Raw genomic sequence first — 16754 nt, forward strand, 5'->3', positions numbered from 1 at the left:
AAAGACAAGAACATATATCCATAGAAATAAAGTTACAAAAAGGATATGCAATAGGTATACATACCCTTCCCATCTCAAATTCTCGACAGGCCATTACAATGATCTAAAAAGAAGTGGGGGTGGGATAAGAGGAAGAATTTATCAGTTAAACACAACTTTCTCTCGTTAATAAAATATAAATTTCAAGAATTACTTTTTACTCTGAGCAAAAGTACACTTGGCCTGCCAAAACAAGTAGTTTTAATATGAAAAGTATGAGTTAAAAGGGCTTTCTAGCAAGAAATTATATTTTATGAATATTATAGATTTATTTCTGACTTGAATTTAACAAAATTAGCTAAAGGTTAAATGCATTCAACTGTCTTTAAACGTAAAGGTATTACATTTGCTTCTCCACTCCAACATTTTATAATGTAACTAGAGGCCCAGTGCACGAATTCGTGCATGGGTGGGGTCTGGCCGGCCAGCTGGGATCGGGGCTGGGCCTGTCAGGAAGAGATGGCGGGAGGTTGGCCAGCAGGCTCCACCCCTGATTGGGGGCGGGGCTTGCTGTGGGGAGGGGCTGTGGGCAGTGGGCCGGTTGCCCCTGCCCCGATTGGTATTGGGGGGGCTGACTGGGGACGGGGCCATAGCTGCTGGCCTTGCCCCTGATCGGAGTCAGGGGGGGCCTGATCAGGGATGGAGCTGGCTGGGGGGAGGGGCGGTGGGTCGATGGGGGGGGCTATCTAGGGTGAGGCCATGCAGGGGGAGGGGCTGCAGGTTCACAGGTAAGGGGGGGGCAATCAGGGGTGGGGCTGGAAAGGGGGAGGGTTCGCTGAGGGGTTGGCTGGCCGCCCCACCCTTGATTGGCCTGGGAGAGGCCGATTGGGAGCAGGGCTAGCCCGGGGGAGAGGTCGCGGAAGGTTGGCCAGCCAGCCTCACGCCAGATCAGGCGGTTTGCTGGCCGCAGTGGGCGTTATAGTGACAGGTCGTTCCAGCGTTCTGTCGCTGGCTTTTTATATATATATATAGTTGTTTTAAACATAAAGCAAAAAATAATTTTACAGTAAACACTATATAACTGCCATCTATTTTCTACAATTAATATTTCACTATACTTGATTTATCATATAGCTGTCTCTCTATACATCTAACTATCAATTCATATTATTTAGGAGCTGTCTTATTAGTTACTGACATAATACAAGATTTAAAGTGTTATCACACCCTCTTTCTACCTAAATTAATGCGACATCCTAGAATCAGTTTCTGGCTTTTTAGTACACATTAGCTATAATTAAGATATCATTATGGCTAAAAAGTGCTTCCATGTCTTAATTCAGCAAAACAGTCTAAGTCACTACATGTAATACTTCTCAAAATAGATTGTGAAAAGTAAATTACTTACTACAACATTGTACTCCCATATCATCCTCCAAAAATCTATTACTGTATTTGCTAAAGGACCTTGGGTTGCCACGTATGCTTTTGGCCCATAAACACCCTAAAATGGTTAAAAGCAAATTTTGTTATCATCACCAAAATTATTTCCTTACCTAAATTTCAAGGTTTCAAATTTTATTAGTTGTACTGCTGTTTTCACCTAAAAGCACTTTCAAATAATTTTTCTTTCATAGTACATAAAAGCATTACAAAATACAATCATTTCACTTCAGCTTTTTAAAAAATGCTATTACTTTTGTGTATTTATTAGACAAGGTACACAGAATTAGTACTAAACTGCCTTATGCTAACTTGTTAAAGAAGAGTACCGCCCTAACCAGTTTGGCTCAGTGGATAGAGCGTCGGCCTGCGGACTGAAAGGTCCCAGGTTCGATTCTGGTCGAGGGCATGTACCTTGGTTGTGGCACATCCCCAGTAGGGGGTGTGCAGGAGGCAGCTGATCAATGTTTCTCTCTCATCGATATTTCTAACTCTCTATCCCTCTCCCTTCCTCCCTGTAAAAAATCAATATATTTTTTAAAAAATTATTATTTAGCTAGGAATTAAAAACAAAAGCCCCAATTTTAAGCCAACAAAGTTAACTATAGCAGAAGCATAAAAACATCCTTTGATTCTAAAAACAAAACTAAAACTAGCTAACAGTTCTTCCTTAGCTAGATTCTTCCATAGCTATCTTTAATTATTTATTCAACTTCAAAGTGTATTGCATGCCTACTACATGTTTCTAATAATGAACCTGAGAATAAAACAAATAAGATAGCAGACTAAAATACTAAACCAGTATATAATGGAATCATACAACTCAGTGTTATTAAAGTACAATTAAAAACTAGAACTTTTTAAACAAATGTCCTTTTATAAACATTTAACAATGTTTATAAAATAATATAAACATAAAAAAATATCTGAAACAGCAAATCACTTTTGTATTAGTTTTTGTTTAACCTATTTGTTTTGGGTTTTGTAATAAAACTGTTTGGAAAAATAGGTTTTTATTTGAAACCCTAAAATTAAAATATTAATTTTACCATATAACTTTTACTACTTAATACTTTTTGCCAACAAAATACTGTATCAAAATTTGTATAAATATCACATATAAAATAACTAAAATTATTCTATCATATAATTAGAAAGATTCAAAAACAGCTAATGGAATAAAGTAGTCAAATAGCAGTTTGAATTTGTCTTTCTATTGATAACCATGTAAGAATTTAACTGCTTTTGATCAAAGGTAATTATATGAAGACTATATTTAATCTTACATTTTTGGTCTCACTTGAAATGGTGGCAACTGCCAAAAGTTTTAAATTTAAGTTTATATTCTAAAATTTTAAATCAGTAGTACCCAGTAATTTCAGCCCTGGCAATTTATCCTAAGAAATTTTTCAAAAGAATACTACTATTCATTGCAATATTACCATTAAGAAAAACTGAAACAACCTATGATTTCACAATAGGGAATGATCATATACATCTGTGTACATAAAGTCAAAGGGACAACAGAAAATGATTTAGTGATAGGTAAAGTGTTTATAAGTCTTTAAGGTAAAAAGAAGAAAACTATGGCAAAACTCTATCTTTATGAAAAAGGACACTAGAAGGCAAAGTACGTAAAAATGTGTCAGGGCTGTGATTTTATTTTTATTTCTTTTGCTAGTATAATGTTTAGTCAATTTAAAACAATTTAATAAACTAGTATGAAGAAAGACATTAAATATGGCAGAGTAAGATTTAAAGCTAATATATACCTTAATAAAATTTGCATTGATATAGTCTGAATCTTGAGAAGGAGTCTTTAGAGTCAACTTAACTCGGCTGTGATCAACTACAAGAAAAAATATTTCACAAATTATGTTCTGTTGGCAGACATGTGCTTTCTCATGAACCATAAGTAAGATTAAATAAATAAGTAAAAATATTTACTTTGAAAAACAATCAAAATTGACTCTGGGTACAGAAGAATAATTTTAAACATCATATTGACAGAAAGTCTTTTTTTTTATCCTCACTCAAGGATATTTTCCCCATTGATTTTTGGAGGTGAGGGGGTGTTCGAGGGGGGAAGAGAGTAAGGGAGGGAGGAGAAAAACATTGATGTGAGAGAGAGAGACATCCACTGGTTACCTCCCGCATGTGCCCCAACTGGGGCCAGGCATAGAACCTGCAACCTGGTCTGGAATCGAACCCAAGATCCATGGGGGTGTGGGCTGATGCTCTAACCACTTTGAACCACTGGCCAGAAATATTCTTTAAAAACAAAAACCTGATGATGTAAACCTGTTTTAAAGATGCAATCGGTATAATCTCAGGAGCTCTTTTAACATACAAATTCCTGGGGATCATCCCATATTTTCTAGACAAGAGTCTGGGTTTTAAACCTCTGTAGCTTTTAACAAGCATATATGTGGTTTGCACTACCAATACACAAGCTCATTTGCAAAAATTCTTACTAGGAAAAAAAAGCTTTCATGTTTCGCAAAAAGAATAAAAATTTAGTAAATTCTGACAGATGAATGAAGTTGATATATAAGAGTACACAATACTGCACTTGGCCAATATTATTTATTATTAAACTAGAGGCCCAGTGCACGAACTTTTCACAGGTGGGGTCCCTTGGCCTGGCCAGCGATCGGGGCCATCTTGCCCAGTCCGAATCGCAACCGATCAGGGCTGCCCGGTCGTGGGGAGGGACTGCAGGACATTGGCCAGCTGCGGGAGGTTGGCTGTGGGAGTGCACTGACCACCAGGGGGCAGCTCCTGAGTTGAGCATCTGCCCCCTGGTGGTTAGTGCACGTCATAGTGACCAGTCATTCAGTCAACTGGTCGTACCAGTCATTTAGGCTTTTATATAGAGAGATAAATATCTACTTGTAATAAAAAACAATCTTTACAGTAAAGTCCAAAAATATCAATTTCATAAAATTGTGGTTCATTTCTAAAATAAAATACATGATTTTCAAAAATTAAATTTTAAAGAAAGATATAAAATGAAAAGCAATCTTTCCCTGTCCTTGAATTCCAGGGCTCTCTCTTTCCCAGCAAAGATATGAAGGTTCTTTTTTATCTTCCAAAAGTAATTTTTATGCATATACCTAAGTAGTTGGAAAAAACCACACAAATACAATGATACTATATATGTTGTTCTTTATCTATTACTTTTTCAGCCTCTATTCAAAGTATCTTAAAGGTAGAGACTTTGTATAATAATTGATTGATCACTTGAATCCTCAGTAAATGTTTCTGGGGATTGTGAATCCAAATAGTAACAGTGGCTCCCAAATGATAGTCATGACTGGTGCTGCTGGGCTGCTATATGCAAGATGAGAATTGTAGAATTTTTCCTTGATGGAAAATTTTATGCATATACAAAAATATAATAATATAATGGATCCCCATATGTCCATTAACATTTTACCAGTCTTATTTCATCCACCTGTAATCAGACAACAGCTGGGGGTTGGAGAAAGCAAGTTAAAACACAAGATCTCTGAGTCCCATACTGCAACAAATTGAATTTAGTAATTCAAGATGGGGCACAGAAATGGCTTTTTATAAATTAACTAGAGGCCTGGTGCACAACATTCGTGCACTGAGGGTCATCCCTCAGCCCGGCCTGCGCCCTTTCGCAGTCCTAGGACCCCTTGGAGGATGTCCACTGAGGGGTCCTTAGTGCTGCCGTGGAGGTGGGAGCTGCACTTGCCAGCCTGTGAGTGCGCACTGACCACCAGGAGGCAGCTCACGCACTGAGCGTCTGCCCCTTGGTGGTCAATGTGTGTCATAGCGACCGGTTGTTCCACAGTTTAGTCAATTTGCATATTGGGTTTTATTATATAGGATAGAACAGTGATGGCGAACCTTTTGAGCTCGGCGTGTCAGCATTTTGAAAAACCCTAATTTAACTCTGGTGCCATGTTACATATAGAAATTTTTTGATATTTGCAACCATAGTAAAACAAAGATTTCTATTTTTGATATTTATTTTATATATTTAAATGCCATTTAACAAAGAAAAATCAACCAAAAAAATGAGTCATAGGTTCGGCATCACTGGGATAGGATATTATGCTGCTTATTATATAACATCATCAAGTACATTTTAACATTCTGCATTGGTACTCCTATTAAGCATAAAAATGAGTAGACAGAATGTAAAGAATAACAAAGCAATGAAAATAATAATTTCTCCCCATGGTTTTGCTGGCTGCCTCTACAATCTCTTAAGAATTCAACTCCAAATAGATAAAATCTATGTCGGCTACCCAACAGGCTCTTTAAAGCAGCAATTTTTTTTTTCTTTTTGAACAAATACAGACAACCTGTGGCAACAGAAAGAAAATAGATAAGATTGTTATCAAGGAAAGAGAAACCACAAGAGACTAAATCCAGGTCTAAGAAATAAAAGGATCTACATAATTAACATTAGATAGGCAAAGCACCCTGATCCATCACTGCTAAAGGCTAGCCAGCTCAGTTTTAGCCCTCTAACACACAAAGAACAGGTCATTCTTGACATAAGGAGTACCTAGAAATTTCTTAATTCTGGTACTGGCTTCAATGTTCTAGAATAAAATAAATCAGACATTCAAGATAGCTCCAGAAAAAAAACTAATTAATCTTTGAATAGTGATGAAACTACTTTTAATTTATCAAAAGCAAGGATGTCTGCTCTTGCCACTTTAAGTTAACATTATACCAGCGGTTCTAGCCACTGTAATAGGGCAAAAGAGAGATTCATAGTAAAAAGTAGCAAAATGAAAAAAGCAAGTTGCAAAATGGTCATCATTTGCAGATGACATGATTTTGTATGTGAAAAATCATAAAGGAGCCACAGAAAACTACTAAAGTCATAAATGAGTTTAGGAAGGTCACTAGATTTTTTTTAGAAATCGATATACAAATATAAATTGTATTTCTATACAGTTGATCCTTAGACATCGTGGGAGTTAGACACTCACTACCACCACCCTTTATGGAGTTGAAAATTCACTTACAATTTTTGACTCCCCAAAATTTAAGTTGTCCCTTGCGACCACCCCTCCCCCACCTGTGAATACTAAAATCTGCAGATGCCCAAGTTCCCTATGTAAAATGGCACAGATCAATGCACAGCTGGCCCTCTGCACCCATGGATTCCCACCTTCAAATCTAAAACAGTAGTTAGTTATTGAAAAAAATTCATGTATGAGTGGGCCCATGTAATTCAAACCCATGCTGTTCAAGGGTACTAGTAAAAAAGAAATGTGAAAACAAAATAACAGTAATTTCATTTACAACAGCTTAAAGAAGTTTTTTAAAAGAAAGACAAGACTTGTACACTGAAAATCATATAACATTACTCAGAGAAATGAAAGAATCCTATCTAATAAACCCTAATATGCAAATTGACCAAACGCTAGAATGACTGGTCGCTATGAACTGACCACCAGGGGACAGATGCTCAACGTAGGAGCTACCACCTTGGTGGTCAGTGCGTGCCACAGGGGGAGCGCCGCTCAGCCTGAAGCCAGGCTCACAGCTGGCAAGTGCAGCGGTGGTGGCAGGAGCCTCCGCAGCAGCACTAAGGAGCAGTGAGCAGCAAGTGGTAGGGAGCAGCAAGCAGGCGGGCGGTAAGGAACAAGGGGTCCCGGACTGTGAGGGGGCAAAGGCCGGGCTGAAGGACCCCTCTCCCACCTCCAGTGCACAAATTTCGTGCACCAGGACTCTAGAACAGTGATGGTGAACCTTTTGAGGTCGGCATGTCAGCATTTTGAAAAACCCTAACTTAACTCTGGTGCCGTGCCACATATAGAAATTTTTTGATATTTGCAACCATAGCAAAACAAAGACTTATATTTTTGATATTTATTTTATATATGTAAATGCCATTTAACAAAGAAAAATCAACCAAAAAAATGAGTTTGCGTGTCACCTGACACGTGTGTCATAGGTTCGTCATCAATGCTCTAGTATCTATATAACTGAGAGACAATTTCTATTCATCAACTGCAATAGTCAGTATGCCTTCAAATGACAATTTTTCTCAAATTGATCAATAAATTCCTACTGGGATTTTTGCAAAAACTGACAAGCTGATCCTACAATTTATTTTAAGATGCAAAGGACCCAAAGAACCAAAATAATTTTTAAAAATAAGAACAGAGTTGGAGGAATTACATTTCTTGCTTAAATTTTACTATACAACTGTACAGAAATCAAGATAGTGTGATACTGGCTTAAGAATAGGTTAATGGAATAGAATTAAATGTATGGGTCAAATGATTTCCAACAAAGATACCAAGGCAATTCAATGGAGAAAGAATAGTATTTAACACATGGTGCTAGCACAGGGGTGGGCAAACTTTTTGACTTGAGGGCCACAATGGGTTCTTAAACTGGACCGGAGGGCCGGAACAAAAGCATGGATGGAGTGTTTGTGTGAACTAATATAAATTCAAAGTAAACATCATTACATAAAAGAGTACGGTCTTTTTTTTTTTTTTTTAGTTTTATTCATTTCAAAACGGGCCGGATCTGGCCCGCGGGCCGTAGTTTGCCCACGGCTGTGCTAGAACAATCCCACATGCACAATTATTTTAGATCCTAACCTCACACTATGTTAGAAAAAAATATTTTTACAAATCATGTATCTGAAAAAAAAACACCCACTTGTTACTAAGATATATAAAGAATTTTTATAACTCAATAGTATAAAAAATTCCAATTTTTAAAAAGTATAAATGGTTTCAAGACATACTTCAGCAAAGAAGATAATAATTTGTATGAAAATGTTCCTAACAGCATTGTTCATAATGCTCTTCAACTGGTAAGGGGTTAAACAAAATGTGGTATAAATGGAATATTAACTGAATAATAAAAAGAAATGAACTACTGATGTATGTTATAACATGGATGAATCAAAAATATGCTAAGTGAAAAAGCCAGGCACAGACTACATATTGTACAATTACATTTATATGAAATTTCCAGAAAAGGAAAATCTATAGAGACATAAAGCAGAGCAGTGGTTGCCTGCAGCTGAAGATTGCAAACTGGCATATCATCTTATTGGAGTGATGGAAATGTTCTAAAATTGTATTGTTTTGATGGTTGCACAACTCCATATAAATTTAGTAAAAATCACTGAATTGTACACTTACAATGGGTAAATTTTATGGCATGTAATCCTATATAATAAAGAGTTAACATGCTAATTAGACTAGACAGTGGAACCACCTGCCGGAATGACCAGTGGGTTGGGGGCGGGGACAGTGAGCCTGAGCTGCCAAGCTAGCCATGGCGGTCCTGGCACCCCACCCCCACCCCTTCTGCAGAGGCAACCCGAGAGGGGGCTGCTCCGTCCTGGTCCTGGTCCTGGTCCTGGTCCTGGTCCTGGCGCAACGCCTTCCACAGAGGCAGCTGCAGAGGAGCCGGCGTAAGCCGCAGTTGGACATCCTTCCAGGGCACCCAGGCTGCCAAAGGGATGTCTTGACTGCCAGCTTAGGCCCAATCCCCTGGGGAGTGGGCCTAAGCTGGTAAGTAGACATCCCTAGAGAGCTCTGGACTTCGAGAGGGTGCAGGGTGCACTGGGCCTCTAGTTATATCAATAAAGCTGTTTTAAAAAATACTGTGTCTGCAAGCACTGGTCATGCTAAACATGTAAAAGAAACTGACAACTTTAACATTATGCTTTTAACAATAAATAAACATACATCTATAAGTACAGTTACTTTCAATATAATTTTCTAAATTAAAGTGACTACAAACTTATTGGAAATTGACTTATCAAACCTTATTATGATTTAAAGGAAAAGACACTGCCACTCTGACTATAGCCCATAGCTCAGGTTCTAGGGCAAGGATTCTCAACCTTAGCACTATGGGCATTTTGGCCTTAGATAATTCTTTATTGTGGGGAGGAGGGGCCTCTGTACTGTACACATCCTACATCCACTAGATGCCAGCAGCTACCTGCCTACTGCACAACCAGTTTTCACAACCAAAATGTCTCTGACATTGCTAAATGTCATTTCAGGGGCAAAATCATCCTAGTTGAGCACCAATGTTCTGAATATAAACTGCCTGGCCTTAAATTCTCATCCTCTATTAGCTGTATGACAAGCTATTTAATCTCCCTGTCTCAGTTTCTCATCTGCAAAGTGGCATATTACAGTATCTACTTTATAGTTTTGTTGTGGTGATTATGGCAAATAATCCATTCACTACAGAAATTGGCAAATAATAAAAAATTAGGGCTTTCATTTTTCAAAGGGCCAATTTAACAACACACTACTGACCCTCCCGTATTTAAAATTGTAAAGCTTCCCCATTCTGTTCTCAGCTTTCTCTATGCTCCTCATTTTTACTATATTATTCTCAAAACAGCACTAGTCACCATTTGACAGACCACCCATGCTATTTGTATTCATTATCCAACACCATGACTAGAATATAAAGTTTCATAAGGGCAGGAGGTTTTGTCACTTTGTTTTCTATAGTATCCCCAGAGCACAGTATAGGATCAAAATATTTTGTAAAATCAATGAATGAAATATAAAATATGAAAACAGAAACCTGAAGCTGTTTAAGATTCATTTTCCCAGATTACAGAAAAAGGTGGAGAAACTGTCTTTTTTTAAGAGTACGTAATTAATTCTAGAGCACAGTTAAGAGTATTTTAAGATTATCTTGCTTAACACTATCCAGAAGAAACCCATACCATCCACTATTCTGAGGTGAATTGGAAGGAAAGCGGAGTGTATTTTCCAAAAGCTTAATGAGTGTTTACTATGCTATTTAAGAATATAATTACATTATTATTACTAGAATATAATGCTATCAGTATAGGGTAGGGGTAAAAGTAGGTCTATGGTTGTTAGTATTCGAAACAGAGTTTAATCAGCAAAGGTTTTTCTTTTCTTTTTTTTTAAAAAAGAAAGTTTGACTTTTGGAGAGAGAGGGAGGGGCGGAAGGAAGGAAGGGAGAGGGGGAGAAAGAAGGAGAGAGGAAGGGAGGGAGGGAGAGGGGGAGAAATAGAGAGAGAGAGAGAGACAGAGAGAGAGAGAGAGAGAAACATTGATATGGAAGTGCAACACTGATTGGCTGCCTTCTGTACACCCTGGCGGGGGATCCAGTCTGCAACCTGGGCATGTGCCCTGACGGAGAATCAAACCAGCAACTTTTTGGTGCCCGGACAATGCCCAACAAACTAAGCCACATCAGCAGGGCTCAGCAAAGGTTCTAATTGTGAATAAACAACAAATAAAAATTAATAATTTAGGATTTAAAAAAATTTATTGCCCTGGCTGGTGTTGTTCAATGGCTAGAGTATCAGCTTGCAGACCGAAGGGTCACAGGTTCAATTCCTAGTCAAGGGCATGTACCTGGGTTGTGGCCCTGTTTGGGACACATGTGGAAGGCAACCAATCAATGTGTTTCTCTCACATCAATATTTCTCTCTTTCTCACTCCCTCTCCCTACCTCCCCCTTCCACGCTCTCTGGAAATCAATAGGAAAAATATCCTCAAGTGACAATTAACAAACAAACAAACAAACAGTTTTATTGAGGTATCTGTCTTTTTTATTTTACTTTTAATTTATTGATTTAGAGAGACATTAATATGTTGTTCTAATTTATGCATTCATCAGTTGCTTCTTGTATGTGCCCTGACCGGAGGAGATCAAACCTGCAACCTTGGTGTATCATCAGGAACATGATCTAACCAACAGAGCTACTCGACCAGGGCCTATGTTATTTTATTTTAATGAAATAACTTTGAATAGGGAATCCACAAAATTTTTGGATTTTTCAGTATTTAAAATAAAGTTAAGCCCTGGCTGGTGTGCCTCAGTTGGTTGACTATCCCAGGCCCAGAGGGAGGTTGCTGGTTCAATTCCTGGTCAGGGCACATGCCCAGGTGTGGGCTTGATCCCTGGTAGGTGTCTAGGAGGCAGCCAACTGAAGTTTCTCTCTTACATCGATAGTCCTCTCTCTCTCTCTCTCTCTCTATAATGAATGAAGACATATAAAAAACGAAAAAGAAATTAGCACCAGAGTAATTTCAATGCTTAGAAAAGTAAGCAATAAAAAACATAACAAAAAAAACTACTCAGAAGAAAAAACAAGAAGCACAAAATCAAATTGTTAACTTGTAGTGTACCTTGAGAGATTAATTACTACCTCATTAATACTCAAATTCATTAGAAAAACTAAAACTAGTGTAGGCTACAAATTGCTAATTAGCATTTCCATTTCTATGAAGGGCATTTCAAACTTACATGGCAGTATGTCCTTATATCTGTTCTTTTTAACATTTTCTTCTTTTTCTCCAGTGGCTGTGGGATAAATCTTTTCCGTTCTGTATTTGGTAGACAATCTTCTTAATCGCTTAAAATACAAAAGAAAAAGAAAATTCAAGTTTAGAAAAACATTAATATTTTCAAATTTTTAATGATTTACAAACAATTCTTCACTGAATTTTGCTAACTCCAATTCCTCATAACTCATTTCCCAAGGTTTACAGTATCTCACCACCCCTTAATAATTAACCCCAAGGATGACTTTTATTAAGTGCAAACAAAAGATTAATATCACAAAGTAGCAAAGAAAACTAGAATAACTTAGTCATTTTAGTTAAAGAAACCATTAAATAAGTTGAATCAGAACATTTAACTCAGTCCTTAACTTATTCAAGTTATATTTGTTTTAATACGGAGTTTCAAAAACCAAGTTTTAAAACCATGTCGACTTCCCTTTAATGGCAGCGTAGGTAAGCGCCGCACTTGCCACCTCCCACAACCACATCAAAATCACAACTAAACTACAAAACAACTATCAGTCAGAACTACCTGAAATGTGGCTGAATGGAAGTCCTACAACTAAGGAATTAAAACAGCAGCCCCATGGAGACTGGTAGAAGGGGTGAAGACATGAAATGGGCTAGATAAAAATTGTGAGGTATATCTCAGCTGCAAAAATCCCTCCACCAGCCCCCCCAGACCAGGGTTCCAGTACCAGAAAGAGAAGTTCACATTACTTCTGGCTATAAAAACCAGGGGAGCCGAAACCGGTTTGGCTCAGTGGATAGAGCCTCGGCTTGCGGACTGAAAGGTCCCAGGTTCGATTCCGATCAAGGGCATGTACATGGGTTGCGGGCACATCCCCAGTGGGAGATGTGCAGGAGGCAGCTGATCGATGTTTCTAACTCTCTATCTCTCTCCCTTCCTCTCTGTAAAAAATCAATAAAATATATTTAAAAAAATAAAAAATAAATAAAAATATAGTGAAAAAAAAGAGAAAAAAAACAACCAGGGGAATTTAGAATGAGGGAGACTGAGGGTGGCTGGAGTCCCAGGCAGTTCTTCTTAAAAGGTTTGCACAAAAATTTACTCTGACTCCCTCCTTCTGAGCTCCATTGCTAGGGCAACAATTTGAAAGACACCAGAGACATATGGGGAGGAACTGAATTGTCTGGCATCAGGGCAAGAGCTGAGGTGGGGGGTCAGCTTTCTCCCAGAAAGAAGTCCTGGCAGAGTGCCGGGAGCCGGTCCATCCTTGCTGTTTCAAGGGACCTGGCATATATGGCATGCGGTTCTTAATATGTTTGCTCCCCTTAGCACTGTGTGTTTTAACCAAGGTCACCTCTCCTAGAAAGGTTGTTTCCCCAGGTAGGAATTTTTCCCTGAAGTCAGGGAGGGGATGCCTCTCCTAGAAAGGTTGTTTCCCCAGGTAGGAATTTTTCCCTGAAGTCAGGGAGGGGATGCCTCTCCTTAGAAAGGTTGTTTCCCCAGGTAGGAATTTTTCCCTGAAGTCAGGGAGGGGATGAAACTCCTTAACTAAGTGCCAGGCGGGTAGTTAATCACTACAAACAATCATGCTTAAGCTACATAATCTTTACTCCCTGGAATGGAGATAAGAAACGCCCTAACCTTTGTAATAGAGATTGATAGGATTGAATCAACTGGTATAAATACAGATGTAACAAGACAGAAAGAGACAGAACTTAGGAGACAGGACTTGGAAGACAGGACCAAGAGAGACAGAGCCTAGGCACAGAACCTACACAGAACGTTCTCTAGAGACAGAAGAACTTCGCTGGAGAGAGCATGCCGGAGGATCCTGGACAGGGACTGGCCTCGGAGCCTGGAGGCGGAGCCTGGAGAGAGCATGGCTGGGGATCCTGGACTGAACCTGACTGCGGAGATTGGCAGGAGAGCCTGACTGGAACCTGGTGACTGAGCCTGGCTGGAGAGCCTGGACGGAGCCTGGCTGGAGAACCTAGCAAGACAACATGGACACAGAACCTGGCTGGAGATCTGAAGCAGAACCTCTCTGGAGATCGAGACCAGAACTTGGCTGGAGATCCTGGCTAGGCTGCTGATCAACTGAACGCTGTCTCCGTGTCATTCCTTCTTCGCCGACTCCGTCTACACCTTTGGGGAACCCCTGGACCCGCTGGGGCTGGACCCCGGCAGCAGAGGCCACTGTTCTTTTGATGAGCCCTCCCCCAACAGAGTTGTCAGACAGGCATCTTATCTGAGACTCCATCAACCCCGCTCACACTGTTTGCCCTGCCCTGGTGATTAATATTCTAAATAGCACCCAATTTTTAGGCCCACCAAGGCTGTTTCCAGTGGTTTTTCCATACAAGTGACTTGTTCTTGACTCATGCTTCAGATTTTCCTAAAATCTCTCAAACAAGTAGCATATGGCCTCAGTGTGCCCCATACCTCTTGCTAAGTGGCCCCAAGCCCTGCACTAGCAGCAGCAAGCCTTGGTTTGCAGCTGGGCCTTGCCAGGGCGCCTCCAAGCCCAACACAAGTAGCAGCCACCTGCAGATCACTTTGTAGCTCATAGTGAGTGGCCCTGGGCAGAACACAGGCAGAGGCTGACCTTGGCCTGCAATCTTCCAGGATGCCTCTGAGCCAGCACAGCCAGTCTCAAACCACACTGAAGCACCATAACCAAACCACCTCCCAAGCAACACACTCAAGGAGCAGACTCAGCGGCACCAGAGCCCGCTGATCCTCCACAGTGGTGGAGCCAGTCCTGGCAGCTAATCGGCCTAGGGGTCAATCCCTTCCATTGAGGTGACAACAGAAAGCAATGCTAAACTACAACATGAGGGTGTACACAGCCCACACTGAGTGTGTGTGTGTGTGTGTGTGTGTGTGTGTATGTGTGGAGGGGGGTGGGTACCTCGAGTGCCAAGCTTAGGAAGACTGTGCCACTTGACCCTATAGAACACTTACTACATTAGGCCACTCTACCAAGCTAGGGGGACATATAGCAGTTTTACCTAATACATAAAAACAAACACAGGGAGGCTGCCAAAATGAGAAGACAAAACACCCAAGTTAAAGAACAGAACAAAACTCCAGAAAAAGAACTAAACAAAATGGAGACAAGCAAACTATTAGATGCAGAGTTCAAAGCACTGGTTATAGGGATGCTCAATGAAGAATAGATGAATTTAGTGAGATCTATAATAATATAAGTATAATATGCTAATTAGAACGGACAGCCGAACGACCTTCCAGATGCAGTAGGGGCTGTGAGGGCCGAGCCCCTTGCATCGGGCCTCTAGAAGGAAACATAAAACAGAGCAGAAAACATAAAAAAGAACCAGTCAGAAATGAGGCCCAGTGGGTGTGGCTCAGTGGTAGAGTGTGGACCCATGAAACAGAAGGTCATGGTCATGGTCATGGTCATGGTTCGATTTGGGGTCAGGGCACATGCCCGTATTCCAGACTCGATTCCCAGTAGGCAGCTGATCAATGATTCTCTCTCGTCACTAATGTCTCTCTCTCCTCTCCCCACCTTCCTCTCTGAAGTCAATAAAAATACATTTAAAAAGAAAGAAATGAAGATACACTAGCTGAAATGAAGAATACATTACAGGGAATCAACAGTGGAGTAGATAAAGCAGAGGATCAAATCAGAGATCTGTAAGATAAGTAGAAAACATCCAATCAGAACAGCAAGAAGAAAAGTGTAAAAAAAAATTTTTTTTTAAATGAAGATAGTATAAGCAACCTCTGGGACAATTTCAAGTATGCCAACATTCCCATCAAGGTGATGCCAGAAGGAGAAGAGAAAAAGTAAGAAATTGTAAGCCTATTTGAAAAAACAATGCCAGAAAACTTCCCTAACTTGATGAATGAAATAGACATACAAGTGCAAGAACCATAAAGAGTCCCAAACAAGATGAACACAAAGAGGCCCACACCAACACACATAATTAAAATGTAAAAGATAAGGACAAAGAGAATCATCAAAGCAGCAGAAGAAAAGCAGTTAGTTACCTGCAAGGGAACTCCACTAAGATGTCAGCTGACTTCCCTAAGACTGTCAGTGTGGCAAGGATGGTGGCCATGGTTCTACTCTATGCCTCTGATCTGCTGCTGCCGCCAGGGGCCCAGAAGGCAGAGGTCTGCGCTGGTAAGCCTGGAGAGGCTTGCCCATTTCCCTGGAAGGATATCTATAATTATGATGATGTGAACATGGCACATCTTCTGGAACAGTGGAAGAAAGATGATGACCTAGAAGTAGGAGACCTCCCAGAGCACAAAAGACCCTCAGCACCTCTGGACTTCTCACAGATATCCCAGGCAAGCCCAAGACCATATTTAAAGTGATGGAGAAAGGGAAGTTTCTCATGTTTGTCACCATATCAGGAAGCCCCAGGGAGAAAGAGAGGGAGGAAATCACCAGCCTCTGGAAAGGCAGCCTTTCTAATGCCAATATGACATCCAGACAGTCATCATGGATCAGACCCTGCCATCTGTATGCTGTGTGATGGGAGCTATGCCTAGGAGATCAAGGACTTTTTGGTCAGTCAGAGCAGGGGTGCTGATGTCACTCTGGAGGGACAGGTGTCATCAGCAAAGGAGGAAGAGGCAAAGAGAAAAAACAAAGCAAAAAAATGGCAAGGAGAAGGAGGGAGACCCAAAATCTCAGTTTTCAAAGGAAGGCAACGGAGCTGGAAATAAACAAGAGACCTGTAACAGGGCAGCTGTGGCCTCTGCCTGGTATTCATGGGACAGAGCTCAGTCAGGGCCAGTGGGGTGGGCGTGGGAAACCACACACTGGACGGAATTCTAGTTTTCTCTAGAGAGAACCTGCCACATGACCACTCTGTGGTCAGAGCAAGAATTACTATTGAAAGGCTTCAAATAGGAAGACAGCAAGAATTACTATTGAAAGGCTTCAAATAGGAAGACAGGTTTTGTATTAACATTGGACACTGCCAAATTCAGATTTACTATAAAATCACTTTAGATGAAAATCTGACTGTTGCTTTTTCCTGTTTAAATTTGGGGGATTCTTGCCT

At 40.1% G+C, this 16754-nt stretch overlaps 1 protein-coding gene and 1 pseudogene across 22 annotated transcripts in view; one reads left to right on the top strand and one right to left on the bottom strand.

The window, feature by feature from the left end:
- Positions 1-16754, bottom strand: part of PTPN12 (protein tyrosine phosphatase non-receptor type 12) — a 104868-nt gene that overhangs the window by 43325 nt on the left and 44789 nt on the right. For 16 of the 22 annotated variants that reach the window (XR_009454799.1, XR_009454798.1, XR_009454801.1 and 13 more), the window contains exons 2-5: positions 11701-11809; positions 3195-3271; positions 1388-1483; positions 65-103 (exon numbers count right to left, since the gene is read on the bottom strand). Coding sequence is in view for 17 of the 22 variants with exons in the window: in XM_059712729.1 (XP_059568712.1) it covers positions 65-103; positions 1388-1483; positions 3195-3271; positions 11701-11809 (321 nt within the window). In the remaining 5 variants the exon portion in view is untranslated. The remainder of the gene's footprint in view (positions 1-64; positions 104-1387; positions 1484-3194; positions 3272-11700; positions 11810-16754) is intronic. The other 6 variants (XM_059712735.1, XM_059712733.1, XM_059712741.1 and 3 more) reach the window with 4 other exon arrangements.
- LOC132211291 (LRP chaperone MESD-like) lies at positions 15748-16598 on the top strand (annotated as a pseudogene).

The sequence above is a fragment of the Myotis daubentonii genome, chromosome 10 (genome assembly GCF_963259705.1).
Source record: "Myotis daubentonii chromosome 10, mMyoDau2.1, whole genome shotgun sequence".
Taxonomy (NCBI): Eukaryota; Metazoa; Chordata; class Mammalia; order Chiroptera; family Vespertilionidae; genus Myotis; species Myotis daubentonii.